The sequence below is a fragment of the Podarcis muralis genome, chromosome 2, assembly GCF_964188315.1.
Source record: "Podarcis muralis chromosome 2, rPodMur119.hap1.1, whole genome shotgun sequence".
In the NCBI taxonomy this organism is placed as follows: domain Eukaryota; kingdom Metazoa; phylum Chordata; class Lepidosauria; order Squamata; family Lacertidae; genus Podarcis; species Podarcis muralis.
This window is the reverse complement of record NC_135656.1, coordinates 43464522-43485060: the sequence shown is the minus strand read 5'-3', so window position 1 is coordinate 43485060 and position 20539 is coordinate 43464522. Positions and strand designations below refer to the sequence as shown.

Genomic DNA, 20539 nt, shown 5'->3' with positions numbered 1-20539 from the left:
CATCAGTTATCTAAATCTTATGTAAAAAGGATATTATGCAAGTCAAATGGCCTGAAGACTACAAACACACACACATACAGATTAATCCAACTTGAAGATACCTAAACAGCTGATACATTGAAATTGGGTATGATTCCTTACGTAGGGCAACGGAGCCTGTCTTACGTGACAGGAAAAGGGGCAAGTTGCGTTAACAAGCCTGTGTTTGAGAGATTTAACTTTGTGCTTCTGGGTTGTCAACATTCTTTAGTGTTATAGTGTCTTTTGTACCAGCTTTCTTGCATAGCAGCCATGAGTTGTATGTGGACCTATTGAGAGGCCACATGGTGTCAGACAGCTGCGAGAAGCTGCAAGAACTGTAGGCAGGCTCACTGGCCTACAACTTCTGCACCCTGTTAGCTTCAGAACGCTGGGGGTCACTGCTACGGTAACTAAGTGCTACCCTCCTGAGCAAGACTTTGCTCATCACCAGATGTGGCCTCCTTGGCTGACCACATCATGAAGAGAAAAAAATGCTCAAACAATGGGGACCAGATAGGGTATCAGAAGGCAATTTAAGAGGGAGACAGGTACGTTTGAGAGATGAAAAGTGGTTTGAGAACGGCTTCAGTTCCCATGTGTACACACACACATTTTTGTCCCACTGCCATCTCTGGTCAAAAAGATTTTGCAGTTTTTGAAAGTAATACCACAGCTATTAACCAGAAGTGAAAGTGGAATTCCTCTTCCAAACTGTCGTCAACATTGGGGGAAGGTGGAGTGAACAAACTACAGTGTATCTGGGTTTAGCTAAGAAAATTAAAAAAGGAACCAAAAAGGATCTCATAGCTGTTTTCATCTCCAAGAAGTCTTACCTCTACATGAACTGGGAAAGCAGCTAGCATGCTTCAAATCAAGTTGCATCCCTTTGCTGTTCAGTCCCTAATGCTTGTTATTCTCAGAATGACCCATTCACTTTTAGAACAGTTCACCCTAGTTTTCCAGTGCACCTCATTCCATCACTTCACTTGAGCAGACATCTCTTTAGAAGCCAACTTCAGTCGAACTAGAACAAGAAAGGAGTCTTGTAGCAGCATGAAAAACTGCTCTAGCATCCTAGCTAGCTAATGCAACACAAATAAGTTAGTTTGTAATGTGCCACAAGCTATTGGTAGGCTGTCACTTTTTCAAGCCAAGCCTGAAAATATGTACATAGAAAAAACAAAATTTAGATTAAGAAAAAGAGTGACATCATAGCCAACTACAGTTGCCATACATCTTGCTGAAAAAGTTCTTTAACTATGACCATAAGCAGAGACCCCAAAAGCAAAACACAAATGTCCAGAGACCTTGCAATATAGTTGTACCTCTGGAGATTAATACAATTAGTTTTCTCATAGACTGTGTTGATAGTGGTTGATCTCTTACAAGAACAGGAATGTCTGTGTACCATTAAAGTGGTTTATATTTTGTCTGCCCAACTTTCAATGGCCTTGAATGGATGGATTTTGTACTAGGAGACTTTGTACAACACTGTAGTTCATTACGTAACTCGACATGTGACATTTATTTCATATACAAATAAGGGTAGGAGCTTTCTATAAATATCAACATTCTATGGCTATATGCGCACACACACACACACACACACACACACACACACAGAGGTCCAGTGAATCTGGCAATTGTGGAATGCTGGTGTAAACTTTAGGTAACAGACACATGATCCCATTTTCACAGCTACTTGATAATCTTAACTTTCCATCTTAAAGATGCTAGCAGAATTCCCACAAACTAAAAATTAAATAGACTCAAAATATCAGTTATATTGCTATTGCATTATTGATTGGCTAGTAAGTTAAAACTAGCTAATCCATTTTGTTAGCTGACCTCCTTAAAGTTGATCAGGACAGACAATACCCTCAATCTATGTACCTTCAGGCATGGCAATTAAACCGTAGGTAAAGAATCTCACTGTGTCAGTGGCAAATGTGAGCACACAGACTGCTCTCTAAGAAGATATATACTTCCCATTCAGTGCCATCATTTGGAAGGCCCAAGTACTGTCTCCTGTATTAGCGTTCAAACTTCTCAATGTCATCACAGCCCCTCGCTTTTTCCTCTTCTCTGCACCACCCTGTCTTAAGTCACACTTCAGAAATAAAAATTCAGGTTTTTTTTTAAACAAAACTTTATTGGTAATAGTTTCAAATATGTTTACAACAAAGCACACTGTTAAAGAGGAAGTAGGGTTTGTTTTTTTCTCAGTGAAACAAGTTTTGTTGGATTACATAGAAGTGTTTTTTTCTGAGGCAGGGAGCTGGTGGGTATGTTAACTCCCGCTGTCTCCCCAACCCAACATAGAAGAGGCCAATGAGCTATTGGTGGGAAGAGGACGACGAGGAGTTGGAGGGGCAAGCAAAGCTTGCCTGCTCCTGACAGCGCTTCTGTATGTGTTATATGTCATCTATCAATCTAAAGAAGACTGCTTTGCTCCCCAGCCACAGAAAGAAAACAAAAGAAAACTAAACTGGTGAATATAGAGTGTGTTTGGAGTGGGGTAGGTGAAGACAGAACACAAAGAGGCATTGCATTGGAAAGGGAGGGGGAGGAAAGAGTCGGAACAAATTAAATGGAGAGAAATGGGCTCCCCCTCCTCATCTTTGAGTCACAGCTCCCTCCGCATCCATGAGAAAAGACTCTAATAAAACAGATGCCACCTCTCATTCCCTGTCAGAACTGCAGGTCAAAATGGAATGGGCCTTCCCAACACTTTCCTTTCTAAGCCCCTACCCCACCTCCGTTTACACCGGGATTTACATTTTCCACTCCCTCCTTAGCATCTTAACATAAAAAAAACCCCACATAGCAGGCCGATGGAGCCCTTAAGGACCGGTGCAATGGAGTTTCCACCAACAGACTGGAAAGATCCTCGTTATTACAAAAACAGATGTCGGAGGTTTGAGTTGGGAAGGGTAGGATCCCAGCAGCCAATGCATTTTGCCTGCGACGGTCAAGTTCTATCTACATGGACTTTCTCCCACCCTGATGGCTCACCAAACGGGAGAGGCCCCTTTGAACCATGGCAACTAGCTAGAGTCTATCTGATGTTTCACAGGGTGGACTAGATCCTGCTTGTTTCTCTTCCGTTCAGGCAGATGCTCCAAGAGTTGCCTGAAGTGGGGAAACTCATGTTGGGACATTTGGATTGGAGGCTGGTGGTGATGGGGAGACTAGGGGAGGGAGAGGGAGAGGGAGAGGGAGAGGGAGAGGGAGAGGGAGAGGGAGAGAGAGAGAGAGAGAGAGAGAGAGAGAGAGAGAGAAAGAAGGGGTGTGTGCACATTTAAGAAAGACAAATTGAGACAAGCTTCTTTCTCTCAGTATGCCTTTGCCAGCTGGCAACCAGTCACTGCTCCCTCCTACAGGTGTGAAAACTATTGCCCCCTTCTTTCCCCCAAAATAGGGAGACAAAGATTGGAAATAAAGTGTTTTTCTATCCAAAAAACACACACAAATTCTTCATGCTAAAACTCAGTTGTTTTTACAGAGTTAAAATTCCGGCTGAATTTAATTTAACGGTGCGGGAGACAGAGCGTATAAAAAAGCACTGTGCCCTGCCTAGACTTTTAAAACCCTTTTTTATAAAGCCAGTCAACTATTTCTTTAAACTTTTTATTTAAAGATAATAAAAGGGGCCTGGAAGGGGGGGGGGGGGACTGATAAAAGGACAGGAGTTGTCCCATAGGGGAAGGCGGGAGGGTGGGGGCATTAACCTGTTCAGTGCTGGTCTAAACACCAAAGTGCTGTGTGGATGTGGTTATTTCTTGCCCTAACCCCCCCCTCCAGAAATTCTTGCAATGCCCCATGAACCAGACCTTTCATAGGGGGTGATGAATGGCAAATATATCCCCTTTCCCCTAAAAAATAAAAATAAAATAAAGCCACCAATAAACCAGGGACTGTCCAATTAGGGTTTGTGTGTGGTAGTGGCGGGGAGGGGTATTGGAGTTAATATGAGGAGGAAGGGAATTTGTCTAAAACCTGCCTGAGAGTGGCTGGGAGCCACCTTACAGCTTTCAGTGGGAGGTGGATGGATGGCACTCTGACTGCTGCCTTTTCCACAGCTTCAAAATGAACTCCCCTTTTCTCTCTTCTGCCCAAACAGATTCAGGTGAACCCCAACACTCTCCCACCTCCCCAAATTAACATATAGGCAAGGAACTCTGGCCCTTGGGGCTGATCAAATCCAGCCCTTCCTTTTCCTGGGCACACAAAGCAAGGGGGACTGGCCCTAAAATTCGGCAAACTCCTTGGCGCACTTCTCACTGATCGACACCCGGATCTCCTCTTCCTCGTAGTCGTCAAAGTTACTTGTGTCGCCGGGGCCTTTGCACTTTGGTATAAAGGGAGCTTCCACCTGTAGAGGGGAGGGGACAAAGCAAGGAGTTATTAGGGGTCGTGTCTGCATGGGTTTAGGAGAGAGAAATGATACCATTCGCTGTGAAATTGGGCTCCCTGCAGGGTTATTGGCTTAAGCCTTCTCAATTTAACCAGAAACAAAAATAGGTGGGCAGGAGAGAGAGAGTGCATGTCATACAGGGGAACCTCAGGGTTGGGGGGCAAATGTACTCCTCTCTGAACTGTGGGACCCTCCCCAGACCACACACACCTCCCTGGCCCCCCTTGCCTGACTGGAATAGGTCCTTGGGCTCTGGTAATACCTCTTGTTTGCCTGGATGGAAGGCAGAGGTTGTGGGTGTGCGCAAACATCTGTAGAAAGGAGCCTATTGCACCATAAAATGCACATCCACTGCTTTGCTCACTTTGGTCTCTGGCTTCACCCACCATCAGCATGTGGTCCCTGGAAGGCTGCCCAAAAGGGAATGTGGCCCTTGGATACAGCTGAGCCTATTCCACAGGCAAGGAGAGCAACATGAGCTCTTCCTCACTCATAGCTTAAGCCCGCTAAAGGGCAAGCCAGACATGCCTGAGCTTTTTAATCAGGTCCTTGACTGCTTATCTCTCAGGTGGGGCTGAGATCTACTTTCTGAGTATCAAAAATGAGTTGGCAGGAGAGGGGAACAAAACTTTCCCCTCCTTTACCTTGCCACACTTGGGTTACTTTAATCTCCTTTCCCTTTAGCCCACTCTACTTCCAATACTGGAACTGGTTTGGGGGGAAAGAATCTCAAAGCAGCATTATACACCTTTAGGCGCAAGGCAAAAATGTTCCTTTTTAACCAGGCCTTTGGTTGATTTGATTGACATCCTATGCCCTTTTAGAATGTGGTACAGTATTTTTTTGCTTTGTTGGGGTGTATTTATTGGGTTGTTGTTTTTATTTTGATAATATGTTTTGTGGTTTTATATTTTGATTTTGTTTTGTGAACCACCCTGAGACCTCCGGATATAGGGCGGAATATAAATTCAATAAATAATAAATTATAATTATAATAAAACAAAAAGGAAAAGGGAGGACGGAGTAGCCCTTGATCCCCTTACTTGTGTGCCCACCCTGACATAAAAGATGGCTCTCCCCACACCTGCACGTTACAAGCAAATAGGCAGGCACAGACTGAACAAAAACACATGTCTTGTTTGGCTCTGAATCAGGCCCAGCCAAAATGGAAGCTGTACCTACTGACCCCTGCCTTGCTGCTCAGCTTCCTCCTCTCAAGGCAGAGATGCATTTAATTGGGCCTGCTATTTTCCCCCAGTTTAGGAGGAACTGAAACTTATAACCTTCATCTCCAGAATATTTGCAAATTAGGTAGGCAGCAGAACTAAGAGTGAACACAGTCAACGACATCATCCTATCCTGCCTCCCTTCAGCTTTTTCATACAAAGGGGTTTCTCAGCCCTGCCCTCTCCTCATGTTCTATGGGCAATTACTTTCATATGGGCCACTAGCAGATCCTATACCAGGAATGGCCCTCCAGACTGTGCTGGATTCAAACTCCTGACCAGCAAGGTGGGAACTGGAGTCTGACATCATCTGGAAAGCCGCAGGCTTATACCGTGGAAAGCAACACGTGACCAGAAGTGGTTTTTAGCATCCAGATGCCATTAGCAGCTGTGGGGTTGAAGCTTTCAGTCAAATTCACAAAGGGAAGGTCTAAGAGAAGACATGACAATTTCCAACACAGCTGCAACAGTGGATTTAACTAGATCCTGGGATCTTGTCACAGATAACTAATAATCACAATATGTCCCGAGATCCTATATCATTAATATTGGGCCTGCAAGTTCCACTGAAGTGTAAGAGCTGCTTCACATGCAGGTTTTCTCAACACAGAGATAAGCTTTGTGGGTTGGGGGCTCTCTTGTTTGTGAGCTATACGCTTCCAAAAGGTGATAAGCGTGTTTGGATGGCTTTGTGTACCAGCACTACACACCCACAGTGAGTTGGCATTACTTCTCTGGCAGTGTGATAGTGGAAACCTTTGCTTTGGAAATAAGGCTGTGGGCTGCTGCCACAAGCCGCCCTCCTCCCTCTTCTGACTGCACCTTCCTACTTCTCCTTACCTTCCGTTGGTAGATGGCAATCCAATCGGTAGTAGCAAACCACTTGTGGTTCTTGATGTCATTGACTCCATTTTTGAGGTTGCCAAAGCGTTTGGTGAGGTCTACCTGGAGTAAGTTACGCAACAGGTCCTTCAGGTCTGAGCTGAAGTGAGACGGGAAGCGAACCTGGGTACAATGAGGCAGAAGCCAAGAACAGGTTAATCTCTCTGCCTTCCAGGAGAAATCTGACAGCCGCAGGGAAAGGGCAGGAAGTGAGATTCATTATGCTCTGTAGCCAAAGCACTAATTCACCATATGTCTGCAATTGCAACATCTACCACAAAACTGGGGCCTTGGGAAGTTGCACCCATGCCCTGCTTGAGGACTTCCCATATGAATCTGGTTGGCCACTGTGAGAACAGAATCTAGCAGGCTCTTCTTATGTCCTTAAATGTTAACACTGCACGTTCCCACAAATCCTAGAATTTATTCTATCAAGAACTTCTAGCTGCCACAGAGACAGAGATGTGCACATCCCTCTAAACACAAGAGGGGCAGAAGGAGGGCTTTTACTAACACACTTGGAACGCTTGCCTCTCTCTCTTTAAAAACTGATTTATAACTTCTGAATTTTAAAAAAATGGTCTGACTGGCTTGGCACAGGAATTGCTGAAAGAGAGAAATTCACATGCACACACAAATGTACAACTGATGCAATGTCCCCTGAACTACATTTTAAAAACTGAAAACAATTTAAGAAGCAGTTTGGCAAAAGAAGTTGACAGCAAGAAAACCCTTAAAAATAATACAGGTGCTCTTGGTGCTTGCTTCTCGACAATGTATCTCACCTAAATGAAATTCAGGGTGGCTAGTGGGTTTGAAGATCTTCAATCAGAAGCCCTAGGAGCAAATGCCCAAAGAAAAAAGCACTGGCAAAGTGGCTATATTTATTTTATTTGTGTATTAAATTTGTATACCACCCTTCATCCAAAGATTTCAGGGCAGTTCACGTATATGTACTTACTGTAACCTACATTTTGTTCTACCACAGAAAGATAATAGATAGATAAAAAGGTAGAATTTTATCAGGCAGAGATTAGTAGGGATGTGGCGCTAGGTTATGCACATATTTACACCATAGTTTTTAAAGGGGCTTAAGGCATTAGGCAATGTGATTCTATGAAGCAATGAGGATCCCCAAGCAATGCTCTTAGGTTTCCTTGGCAGGGTGGTGGAAACAGATGAATCAGTTTGAAAAAATCTGGCTCAAATCTGTAGTGTAGACATGCCCTATATTTAAGTACATTTAGTGTACCAGTTTAAATGTAAGACTGGAATTCTATACAAGCTTCACCAAGATCAAACGTAAGTATCACAGAGTCTGGCTTAGCCTCTTAGTATTGTGAAAGGAGCTACTTCTACCCAGATTCCCTTTCTCTTTTAATCAGAGCACCTAATCTTGATTAATGGTTACTTGCTATTCATTCTGCTGAGATCTGGGCTAGACTGTCATCATGACCAACCGTGTTTAACCCTCAGTCATTATTACTTGGATGACTTAGCTAAGTAAAAGCCCACCTCACAGAGGTGCACAAGTATCATCAGTTTCTTTTGCAGAGAACCAAACCTGATCAAGCGCCTAACATTTTGACTATGTTTTTTATATGCAACCTTAGCTGAGCTGTCCTGATGCAAGAACCTATCACAAACAAGGTTCTGGGAGCTTTTATATTAATTCAGCTAGTTAATAGTAATGCCTCATGCCCAACTGTGATACTAAGTGCTAATAATAATGATAATAGTAGTAATAATAATAATAATAATAATAATAATAATAATAATAATAATAGTATCACAGCAATCTTAACAAGGACAAATCCTTTGCTGAAGCACATTGTGGAGATCCATAACACACCTGCACAAATTTCAAATCCAAAGTAAACTGCGGTCAGTGTCATAGAATAACTGTTATCCACAATGCATGTTTATTCGTCAACAATTAGTTGACTCAATAGAAGATCTTAGGTGTTACTGAGAAAGGCTGGGTCAGTACAGCTCCTGGCCTAATAGCCTCACTCAAACGGCAACTTCATACTGATTATTTTAGCATTAACCACCTGAGAAATCAAAGTTGGCAAGTAGGGCCAGTGAAAATTCATAGGATAAATGGCAGGGAAGGGAGAAAAGGACAGCTGGACTCAAAGAGAGCATGCATGTTCTGGAGCAGCAGAGCAAGAGCAAGCCCCAGCCATCTGAAAGCTAGCATGCACATATATTCACTGATCCCCATTACTTTTGTTTAGTTTTCTTGGGTGGGGGAGATGTTCCTTTGACATCACACATTTTCCTGCAAAGCTCTTCCAACACTGCCCTGCCACACCTCACTCCTTTAGGCCATGTTACAAATTCTAAGAGCATATTCTGAAAACTCACAGCCTTGCAGTTACAGAGAGCTTGAGTTGCATGTCTCCCCCTTTCCGTTGTTTTACTCTGTTTAACTTATAAAACTCCACTTTGTGCTTTTCTGATCTTTTTTGTGCTGCTCGGCCTCACATTACTCTAGGAGTCTCACCTGGGAGAACTGCCAAGTATTACAGACACTGGAATTCTAGACTCAGAAAATCCATATTCCACTTAGCCTGTAGAATTCTTCAACTAATTTCTGCTTCACACTGAAGACTAGAGCCTTAAGTTTGTTTAAAGTATACAAAATTTGAGACTCAGTATTCAAATGAAGCCAACAGATCTGCCCCTTTCCTCAAAATAAGGTCAGACTGTGAATATAACTGCAGCCATCTAGATTTCCAGACATTTGTTCCTGTGGTGAAAGCTGCAAGCAGCACCAAAAAATAGCTGGAAGATTTGCCAAGAAAATACAGAGGGGGTTTCCGTTCACAGTCTGCTGAATTCCACCTACTCCAACATTTATTTGGCAGGTAAACACAGCAGGTCCATGCTTCACCGAACATTATAAATGTATGCACTGTATAGTGTGAGCTATTTGGAAATTTCTAACCCGCCTTGTAGGGAAGTACTGCATTTTCTCCATGGGCAAGATGGTCTACATATTGTAATATATATTTGTAATATCCTGTACCCAGCATGCAAGCCTCTATGCTGAAATATTACCTTCCCAGAGACAATCTTCTCATATATCTGAATGGGCTGGTCTGCAAAAAATGGGGGGTAGCCGGCTGCCATTTCATAGATGAGGACACCCAGGGCCCACCAGTCCACAGCTTTGTTATAACCCTGAAACAGGAAAGCAGGCTCAGATCACAAACGCCAAGGATGATCGGCACTTAATTGCAGTGTACTGCAAGATATCGAGATGAATACAGTCTTCTTTCTGGGCTGAACAAGGCCCAAAAAAACTGTTCCTGAGTACAGGTGTCTCACCTTGCTCAGAATGATTTCAGGAGCCAGGTATTCTGGAGTCCCACAAAGGGTCCATGTTCGGCCTTTCACTCGTTTGGCAAAGCCAAAATCTGTCACCTGGAGGTAAAAGAAAATCAACAAAGCTGAGTTCTCCACACTAATAGGGTCAGCAGCACAAAGGAAGTGATAGAGGCTTGCACAAACCCCAGTACATGGAGAGGTGATGTTTCGGGTGGAATATCTATAAGAGAGAAGATTTTGTTTCCAAAGGTAAGTATCGCTTTCTAAACAGCAACTGCTCATAATGAATGTTTTCTACCATGCTCCCTACTTGCCACCAAAATAGGAAAAGTGCACCTGGTGGTTTGGAGCATATTTGGTTAAGCAGGCACCACTTTGGCGAGGAGGGGAATGGACTTCCTGATATTCAAAGCACAAATGATAAAAAGAGGTACGCCTTTAGATTTTATGTCAACTCCAAAATTTCCTAAGAAGTTACTTACGCTTGTCAAAATTTAGTCCTTTCTTAAAAAACTAATTGTTACAGATATTTGGGGAAAGAAACAGTATTCCTAGACATACTGACAAGGAGAGGAATTCTCAAAATGCTGTGCGGCAGAATCTCACAGAATGGATGGAAGCAGAATTACCTCAATGTAGCCCTGCTGGTCGATGAGGAGGTTCTCAGGCTTCAAGTCTCGATAGATGAGATCTAGTGAGTGCAGGTACTCAAAAGTCAGCACTATCTGAGCGGCATAAAACCGGGCATGAGGTTCACTGCAACAAGAGGGGGAAGAGCTTTTTCATAAGCTATCTCTAATGTATGCCAGCTGAGTCTTCACCTTCACTGATCCCCATCAACCCAGGGATGGAGAACCTGTGGCCCTCCAGAGCACTGTTGGGTTGGGCTCCAACTCCCATCAGCCCCAACCAGCTCAGTCAGGGATGATGGGAGCTGTACTCTCAGCAAAAGGGCTCAGGTTTCCACCCCTGCCACAAACCAAGACCAGATCTCTCCCCTGTTCCCCATTCAACAGGACCTTGAGTCTTATCTCACACATTTCACTCATGCTCTCCCTGTCCCACCTCTGGCTGAACACATGCAGAATCTCTTCCCTTATTCTGACCATGTTCTTATGTAGGTGTAATCATTGCAACAATCCTGTAAGGTAAGTCATTACTATTTACTCTCCGTGCTGCAGATGGTGGGGCTGAGGCTGTGAGACAGAACTTTGCGTAATGCTATGTAGCTGAGTTCATGGCAGAGGCACCATTCGAACTGGGGGCTTCCTGGTCTGTTGCTCAGTCTCAGTCCTATGCCAGTTCTAGAATGTTCTACAAGATGGCAATTTATCTGAAGCACACACAGTTAAATGAGAGCATGTTAACAAGCATCCCACTTTCCATACAGTAAATGGATACAAAGCAAGATAGAAGCATGTTCTATGGTGGTAGCTTCTATACTGAAGTCTCTGCTAACAATCCTCTGATGAAAAGCACTCTGCTCATATGGGCCTGTCAAGCCAGGTCACCCCTTGCCCCTTAGTGTTAACGAGAATAATCAGGAGCTGTGTTGTTGTCACCACACTCTGATAGGAATGATCTGCTTCTTGCAAGTCACCAGCTTCACATCCAGGAGGATGGGAATTAATGTCAAAGCAAATGCAGCTTCTGTCCTATCATTAGACTTTTTTCTAAACTGCATATTCTTTACCCCAGAAGTTAGGGCTTGCTGGAAGGGGGAGATATCCTCCACTCAACTTTAAAGTGCAGAACAAGAGAAACCTAGTTCTTTCCTGGTTCCTTTCCACTGTTCTAACCCAGGAAGCCCAACTCTCAGCTTTTCTGTTCCCACAATTGAGAGCATCATCCCAACCTTATAATGACAGGGGAGCAGACTCACCTGAACCTGCCAATCCGTCGTAGGTGGGAGAACATCTCGCCACCTGGGACGTATTCCATCACCATGTACAGATTTGAGTTATCCTGTAATCAAGGGCAGAAACAACTCAGGGTCCTGGCCAGCACTGCTTTGCACCCACCCCAACCTTGTATCTTCAGGGCCACAGCTCCCCAATTTATTTACTTCTATATTGCCTTTCTGCAGTGATGCTTGCACCAGTGTACTCACACATCCATAGGAGCACTCTAGAACAGAAACTGGGTTTGCTGTTGGGCTGGGAGAAAGAATTCAAGTTCCTGTCAATTTCCTTTAAAAAAATGAAGTATCTTGCCCTTGCAATTGCAGATAAAAAACCAAAATGTTGATACAATGCCTATAGACTAGGTGGTGGTGAAGGAACAGGTCCCAGCATTTCAGATCAGTACTTCGTTCCTTTCACATGGCTACACTTTCCTAACTGCCCCCAATTCCAATCTTCACGTTTGTTCCCTAGTCCATCGCTCTCTACCACCATTGCCTTGCTTCCCGCTCAATAAATGCAAGTTCTTTAAAATCTGAATGTATACAAGTTCCTTGTCCTCTAGTCCCCATTCATTTGCACAACTTATTTGCACAACGATCATATAGTTTTGCTTGGTGCAAAACTGTTTCTATAGCAGAGTGTTTTGGTTTTAGTGCTATGTTCTGCCCAGAGTCTCTTCCTGCCATGACCTTAAAAAAAAGGCAACAACTTCAAAAGTAGCAGTTACTAAGGTGAACTCAAACCTCTTAGTACCTGGTCATGTAGGATAAGACTAATAATGACCGCTAGTCATGATAACTATAGTAACTCCACTATGGGGTAGCAGGCCTCTCAATACCAATTCATAAACAAAAGAGTGTGGTGCTCAGGTCCTGTTTGTGGCTCCCCATAGGCACCTGGTTGGCTAGGATGGACTGTTGGGCAGAATGCTGGACCAGATGGGCTTTTGGGCTGATCCAGCAAGGATCTTCTTGTAGATTTACAGAATTACTCTCACTACCAAGGGAATGAATTAGACACACAGTCTAACACCAACCAACTTGGAAGCAAGTCCCACTAACATCAATGGGACTTACTGCCGAGGAAATAGTATTTAGAATTAAGATACTTTTTTTTTTTAACCCCCGAAGTCTACAACTGAAACAATCTCTGCAAGGTAGCATGAATGTATTTGTTCAGGCTTTATTCTGATTGAGAGGTAAGCTTTTGACACGGCATTGTCAAGGACTGCTATAGCAGAGGGAAAATGGGAAGGAAGCTATGAGACAGCAGTAGAGGCCTCCTCTTCTGGTTGAGCTTTCAAACAGACACTGTGTCCATGGTTTTAGGTTACAGCCACAAAGGGTATATAAACATGCATATTTCCTTCAAAGCAGATTTTTTAAAAATGGTTGTGCCTTTTGTGGCAATAGGTAGGGCTCAATGGCTTTTTATATCCTTTCTATGTAGCTGAGGTGAACGGAAGCCTGCAAAACCTTGATTTAGAGCTGCATTAATAGACAAGGCACGGTTCCCTTGTCACATAGTCCAGACTTGCATGCTCCCTATAGCACTTTCACACTGACTTAAAAGTAAATCCTACTGAATTCAACGGGGCTTACTTCTAGGTAAGTGGTGTTAGGATTGCAGCCTTACTTACTGTATTTATATAAGGAAACGCAGTAAGATTGTTCTCTGGATAACTCAAACACAAAATGATAAAATACTGTTGGCTTTATTTAACATTCTGTATGCTTATAGTGCCCACTTGTTTACTTGCCCAAAGCTGCACAAACGCCAGAAAGAGGTAGGACAAAACAAAATATTGAAGGCCTATCATAAGGAAGAGTTTTGAGGGCCTATCATGACAATGTGTGCTCTAGCCCAGGAGATCCATCCACCCAGGCTGCTCCCAAAGGGGAAGCATACTGCACCTATTGTACCGGCACAGAAAGTATCCAGCCAGCTGGGCTTGCCTGCAATGGTGGATGCTCAGCTAGCCACAAGCCCAGACAGAGGTGAAAAGATTAGCTGGGTGCTATGGTAAAGTGGTTAGCTTCCCTTAAGTATCTGGTTGGCCCCTGTGTGCCTTTGATCTGATCCTGCAGAGCAGGTGTCCAGAGGACCAGAAAGCCAGAGAATGAATATTTAGGCAGGGGTGGGGAGAGAGAGTGCAAAGACACCCTTTACCTTAAAAGAATACTCTAGCCTGACAAGGAATGGGAAGTTCACAGCCTGGAGAATGCGCTTTTCATTGAGGGTGTGCTCGATCTGCTTCAGCTTAACAACCTGCAAGACAGAAAGGAAGTCAGCCAGAGTCAGTTGGGCCTCCCTCTTGCCAACCTCAGGCACAAACTCCCAGAACTCCACGACAGGCTCAAACTCACTTTCTGCTTGTCAAGGATCTTCATGGCAAAGTAATTCCCGGTCTCCTTGTGCTTCACGAGCATCACCCGCCCAAAAGAGCCTGTACCCAGGGTCTTGAGCCGGTCGAAGTGATCCAGGCTGGACGTATTCTGAAAAAGGATTTGGAAAATAATAATACAAAAAGCAGAGGAAGACAATCTGTCAAGGACACCAGGCTCTAGTCATCCGATTTTGGGGACCCTTAAGTGGCCGTGAGGGTTCAAAATGCCGGCTTACGAGTTTCATTTTAAAGATAACCCTTCAGGCAGTACCATGTCTTCCCATGCCATATTAAAGCAGCAACTGTTATTGAAGAGGATCATCCCTGTGGCGTGCCAACTCTTCTCCCTGAAACTTGCAGCGTTCTTGGGGTTTTTTACCACGAGGGGGCGCAAAAGGCAAGAGTTTTTAGAGAGAAAGACATACAATCCTCCTGCATACTGAACAGCAAGAAAATCAAACTCAATCCACAAAAAGGACTGTACATACTCACTACACTATCTGTAATAACCTAGAAACTAGCAGCAACAGGTTAAGCCTTAGAGCCTGACAAAAAAAACAGTAATATCCCCAAATATCACACTTATTGCAAAATACAACCAGATGTAATGACACCTTTATGTAGGGGGCAGCAAATGGAACAAGCCAAAACAGCGAGAGCATCCAAATTTCCGGGCCAATTTACACAGTCATTTTATTGCCATGAAGCAGTTATTTTGGCAGTCACCTTCTGGGAGTTATTTGCTGAAAAGCTAAAGCATCGGACCTGTTAGTTGAGCAGTGAGGTATTCATCAGATATTGCAGGGAAGAAAATACCTTATTCAGCTAGAGGGAGATTGCATTCCCCTTTCTGTAATATGGTCTGCTAACACCAAAGAGTATATGTGATAGGTGAAGGGCTTCTGACCCTTGCTTAGTAATTTGGAAAGATCTTGACTATTTGTTCCTTGTCATGCAAGCAACCCGGGCACTGGCAAACCTTATTGTCAGACACATCTTCCAAAGTGTCTTAGAACTGCAAAAGGTAAACTAATCCAAAGCTGACTCTCTTCCTGTGTTTCCATCTTGGACACCTCACTCTCCTCCTGTATTGTACCCTTGCAAAATTATTCCTAGAAAAGGGGCAGTTCCAGAATAACCTGGGGACTGAAACATCTGTCTCAGCGCCTATTTCTTCAGCAGGATAATTTAGGATGTCCACCAGCATCAAGACTTTTGCCTTTGGTGTAACCAGCAATAACAAAGGTTTGGCAAGATCTTTCCAAAGCCTCCTTTTAAAAAGTTACACTGGTCACATTTTATACACACACAAAACAAGCGAATGCAGACCCAAATGGGCTTCCACACAGCCAGTACAGGAGAGCCAGAGTGATCAGAGTGTCAGACCTGGGCCCAGGACACTAGGGTTCATATCCCCACTCAGCCATGAAGCTCAATGGGCCAGTTGCAGTTTCTCAGCCTAACCTACCTCACAGGACTGCTGTGAGGATAAAATGGGGATAACTATGTACACCAGCTTGAGGAATGGTGGGATATAGATGTAATGAATTTAATATCAAAGCAGTCATTTCAATGCATGCAGCACAATATAGCATTCAAGTTAGGCAGTGCATCCCTTACTTAAATGCAACACCAGTTGTGTGAAACTGTACACACATATTCTGAGCTTAAACTGTACACATGTATTATGTGAAACTGTACACATGTATTCTTGGCACCCTGGTCTGTTTTCTTTCCAGCACATCAAAAGGAGGCAGAGTACATGGGAGTGATTTAAGCTGTGAGCACCAACACACATGCACATTCTTGTGAAGCCATAAGTTGTCTAACTCTGGCTGATGGTTGCATGCAAACCAGGTCAGTATCACTTTCAAATCAGGCCTAAGAGCTTAGAAGCAACAAGACCTAGGCTGCTATGGCTAGATAAAGAAAGGAAGGCAAAATATCAAGACGAGAAGAGAGGTGTCATACCTGCAACGGGTTCTCCCATTTCTTGAGGAACTCTTCTTTGGCTTTGGCAAGAAACTCCTTCACTGTAAGTAAGCAGAGGCAGAGAAAGAGCATTGACAAGAGAGCATGTTGCCTGAAGGCCTGAGCTGCTGAGCACTCTTTAGGAGTCAAAGAGGCTATGTTGGGAAACAGGAGTCCCCTTCAAGTCTGCCAGCTCTCATTTCTTTGACGGGCCTATTTGCTGAATCACCAGGAACGGAGGATGCAGCCCCAGCAGGAAGGCCAGAAAGGGGAAGACAACACCTTTCAACAAGTCGGATTCCCAAGGAGCAAACATTCCCTGGAGGGCAGAGAGCAGACACACAGCCCCCTCTTTTAGGCTCAGCCATGAGACTCTAGATGAGAAATGGCCAACTGCTGGCCTGTGGAAATATGCACAATCAATATCTGAGAAGTCTGTGTTACCACTGGAGCCCTAAATCCAGCCTGGAGAATACAGTAGCAACCGGTCACCTCTGCTAAAGATCATGGCTGCCCAGCTTTAGGTCTGTCACCATGTTGCTTCTTTTGGGGGCCAACCTGTGCCCAATCCTTGCAAGTCACAGACAACTTTGGGCCACAGTGGGACCTCCAGCCTTTTAAAGCAAGAGCAAGGAATAAGTAAACCCATGAAAAAGGAAGGCAGGCCCCACTCTCTCCACATCCATGCCACTCATTTGCAAGGCTTTTGAGGAGTCATACAGATGTGAAATTCAATGCCGCACCATGACGCTCTGCCTATGTAAGGGTTTCCACTTGCCAGATGGAACCATCTCCCTCCCTCCATGCTGTTCTGGGGGTTTCCCAACCCCTTCGAGACAATTTCAGGGTGCACATGGGAGAGGGGGAAGCCCTGTTGCACATGCAGAAGCCCTTGTGCAGAGCTTCCACTAGATGGAGTTCATTAGGTGAATCCTGCCCTGACGGTAAGCATCTAAAATACCATAGGGCCATCTGTTTGCATGCACACATTTTCTCCTCAGTTTCCAACTCAGAAGGTGCTCTGCAAGTTTCAAAAATACACACATCTAGAGGTAAACAGGTAAATGAGAGAGAAAATTACCCTTAACACATCCTAATCATTCACCTGTATCCCATGAACCCCATCCTTTTCTCTCTACTCCAGCTGCACAGTAGAAATAATACCCCATGCTGTTACCACTTGTGCGGGTTCTGAAGACAATTGGAGTCATAATCTAATCAGTTAATTAAATAAATTTGGCTGATTAAAAGTGATCAAATAATTATATGCTAATTCTGTGTATTATGCAAGCTGAACATTGTCCAAGTTTAGTTTTGTTTTTTGTCATGATATAAACCAGAGTTTTGGGGACTCTGGCAGAGGATATTTCCAGAAGTAGCTCAGGGCTGGGCTTTAGAAAGCAGAATTGGCATACTAAACTCCCTCTTCCAGCATCTCCATCTATGTAACACAGCGTTCTGCCAACACCAAAAGGTTGTGTTCACTGGCAAAGCAGTACCGCTTGATTAACTAGGAAGGGGCTGGGTGCATTCTTAGACTGGTACCCCTTGCTGAGCTGGAAAGGAACCCCAAACAATTTTCACACCCCCACTTTCTAAAAGCTTGCCTCACTCCTGGAATGTTTTCTGAGGAGGGCAACCATGATGATGAAGAGCCTGGAAACCAAGCCCTTTGGGGGAAGGTTGAAGGAGTCAGTGAATTTTACACCCTGGAGAACAGACTATCAAGAGGCAATGCAATAGACCCTCTGTTACATAGATGGAGCAACTTTGTTTTCTGTTTTTCCAGAAGATAGCACCTGAATTAATGGGTTTAGACTACAAGAAAAAGGACTGGATTTAGACCAAACATCAGGAAGAACTTCCTGACGACATGACATGTTCAACAGTAAACCAGACTGCTTTGGAAGGGGCAGATGACTCTCTTTCATTAAGGCCTTTTCAGTGGTGGCTCCCTGTTGTGAAATGCTCTCCCCAGGGAGGCATGCCTGGTGCCATCTTTATCTATATTTAGACTTTTCTCTTCACCCAGGTTTTGGGTCCTTAAATTGGGGGGGGGGATTGTGGCCTCTTTTTGTGTTGGCTAGGAATCTATCAGACCTGCCTTTTAATTGTATTGCTGTGTTTTTTGCTATTGTTTTCAATGGAAGTTTCTTCGGGTCACTCGGTAAGAAAAACAACTAAATATCAGCATCAAGAACAGCAGGCTGGATGGCCACCTATCAACAATACTGCAGTTGCCACCTCTATGATTCTATGAAACAACAACCTTACAAACTAAGCCCTCAAGATCCCATAATCCACTGGGGCCAAGCACAGCATAAACAGTTGTACCTTGGAAGCCGAATGGAATCCGTTCCAGAAGTCCGTTCAACTTCCAAAACATTCAGCAACCAAGGCGCGGCTTCCAATTGGCTGCAGGAGCTTCCGGAATGCAATCAGAACCTGCGGAACCCACGTCAGATGTTTGGCTTCCAAAGAACATTCACAAACCAGAACACTCACTTCCGGGTTTGCGGCGTTCAGGAGCCAAAACATTTGAGTTGCAAGGCATTTGGGATCCAAGGTACGACTGTATTTACATAAAGCAAAGAGAAGCAGAAAAGGCCGAGGAAGCACTCCTCAATCAGGGTAAATTTGCTGAACGGTTCGCTACCATCTACAGAAATGAAGCCTGACTACAGATTCCAGGGATCCTGGCTCCCAGTTCAGAATGTGGAGTTAAGTCTGCCCCTGCATCCACCAGAAAAAGCTCATTTTGAGTTCCCCCCTCCCATCATGGAGATGCAGCTTCTCCTGGCATGAGATCAGAAGACCGTAAAATGGAGGAGCCCCTGAAATAAGGTTGCTTTGCACCAGCCTCTTATTTCCTACAGGAGAGGTACCTGACACAAAGGGAACATGGCCAGGCGCAGTCTGGGGATGCTTTCATAGCATCCTCCCACTCCAAACCTTCACAGCAATCCTCCCACCCAATTCCTTCATGCTGCAGCACAGAGCGGCTGGATTTCCCCGAGACACGCACACAAACAGACGTGGAGCTGCAGCTCAGCCTGTCTGACCTACTTTCCCTTTGTCTCCTGCTTTATCCACATTACTTACAGAGCGCCACCAGCTTACACCTTCCTGCACAGATCCCAGCCCCCTCCCCACTCCTCAAGATTTCTTTCGCCACGTAAGAAAATTCTGGCAGCTCTTCCCCCCTTCCTAGGGCCATCTCAGCATTATATTTTCGCTCCATGGGCCCCCCTCCAAAAAGGGGCAGCAATCACCCCTCCCCATCTCCAGAACACTGACCTCTTCCATAAGCCATGAGGGACCCCCGACAGCGACAGAGCACCACAGGCCTTAAGGCCAGGCTGAGCACTATGATCTCATCTAACCTCAGGCCGTCAGTCGCTCCTGCGTCATGCCCAAGAGCCTCCAACTGCACTCTAAACCATCAACCCTGTCTTGAGGTCTAGGCAAAGGGAGGGAACAATTCTGCATTCTTGATGGCTGCTCTGTTCTCCAGACAGAGGCCTGGTTCACACAGAACACTAAACCACGGTTTGTTAAAACAAGCCATGAGTTGTCTCACAGATGAGCAAGCAAACCATGGCTTGTTTTTCTCCAAAGCTTGGTTCAATTTTCAGCTGCTCTCAACTCATGCCTTTGTAGTTCAGTGAGCATCTGGGGTGGGGAAGCCAAACAAACCATGGTTAAGGAAGGGTGTTTGGCTTGGTGAGAGTTGCAAAACTTAATTACAACAAACTAAGGGTCATAAACCAGCAACGAACCACAGCTTCAGATCATGGTTTGTTAGCAGTAAACAAACCATAGTCAAGCCACTAGGCAGGCTTTGCACAAAACACTAAGCCATGGTTTCATAAACCATAGTTTAATAAACCTTGGTTTAGTGTTAGGTTCAGAGTGTGGTTTAGGGGCTGGGAGTTTATTTTGGCTGAAAGTGAGCCCTGAACATTCGCCTGGCTCCATAATGAAGCTGCTATCCCCTAGCAATATGGACTTCCAAGTTATGGTACACAAAACTCAAGACATTGTATTGCAATCCAAACATGTGCATTTACATGCCAAATCAGAGAAAGATGCAATACTGTCTCATCAATATGTATATTTCAAATAAGAGAAACTGTGGTTTAAAAAACCACTTTAGGTTTATTTAGATAGGCCACCAGGAACAGGAAAAAAATTCCTTAAGACAACCTCTCTCATTCTTGGGTTACCAGATGGTGTTGGACCACATGTCTCATCATTACTGACTGCTGTACAATTTCTTGCCCAGTGAACTTCCATCATTCCTCAAGGGCCTCAAGGGCCATGCGTAGGCAAACTAAGGCCCGGGGGCCAGATCCGGCCCAATCGCCTTCTAAATCCGGCCCACGGACGGTCCAGG

The 20539-nt window shown here is 44.4% G+C and overlaps 1 protein-coding gene across 6 annotated transcripts in view; it reads right to left on the bottom strand.

Moving 5' to 3' along the window:
* Window positions 1-2152: 2152 nt before the first annotated feature.
* PRKACA (protein kinase cAMP-activated catalytic subunit alpha) overlaps window positions 2153-20539 on the bottom strand; it is a 58639-nt gene continuing 40252 nt past the window's right edge. For all 6 annotated transcript variants that reach the window (XM_077924368.1, XM_028717309.2, XM_077924370.1 and 3 more), the window contains exons 2-10: window positions 16144-16205; window positions 14153-14281; window positions 13956-14054; window positions 11765-11847; window positions 10512-10638; window positions 9883-9978; window positions 9613-9735; window positions 6505-6669; window positions 2153-4396 (exon numbers count right to left, since the gene is read on the bottom strand). In XM_077924368.1, the coding sequence (XP_077780494.1) occupies window positions 4271-4396; window positions 6505-6669; window positions 9613-9735; window positions 9883-9978; window positions 10512-10638; window positions 11765-11847; window positions 13956-14054; window positions 14153-14281; window positions 16144-16205 (1010 nt within the window). In that variant the 3' untranslated portion in view covers window positions 2153-4270. The remainder of the gene's footprint in view (window positions 4397-6504; window positions 6670-9612; window positions 9736-9882; window positions 9979-10511; window positions 10639-11764; window positions 11848-13955; window positions 14055-14152; window positions 14282-16143; window positions 16206-20539) is intronic.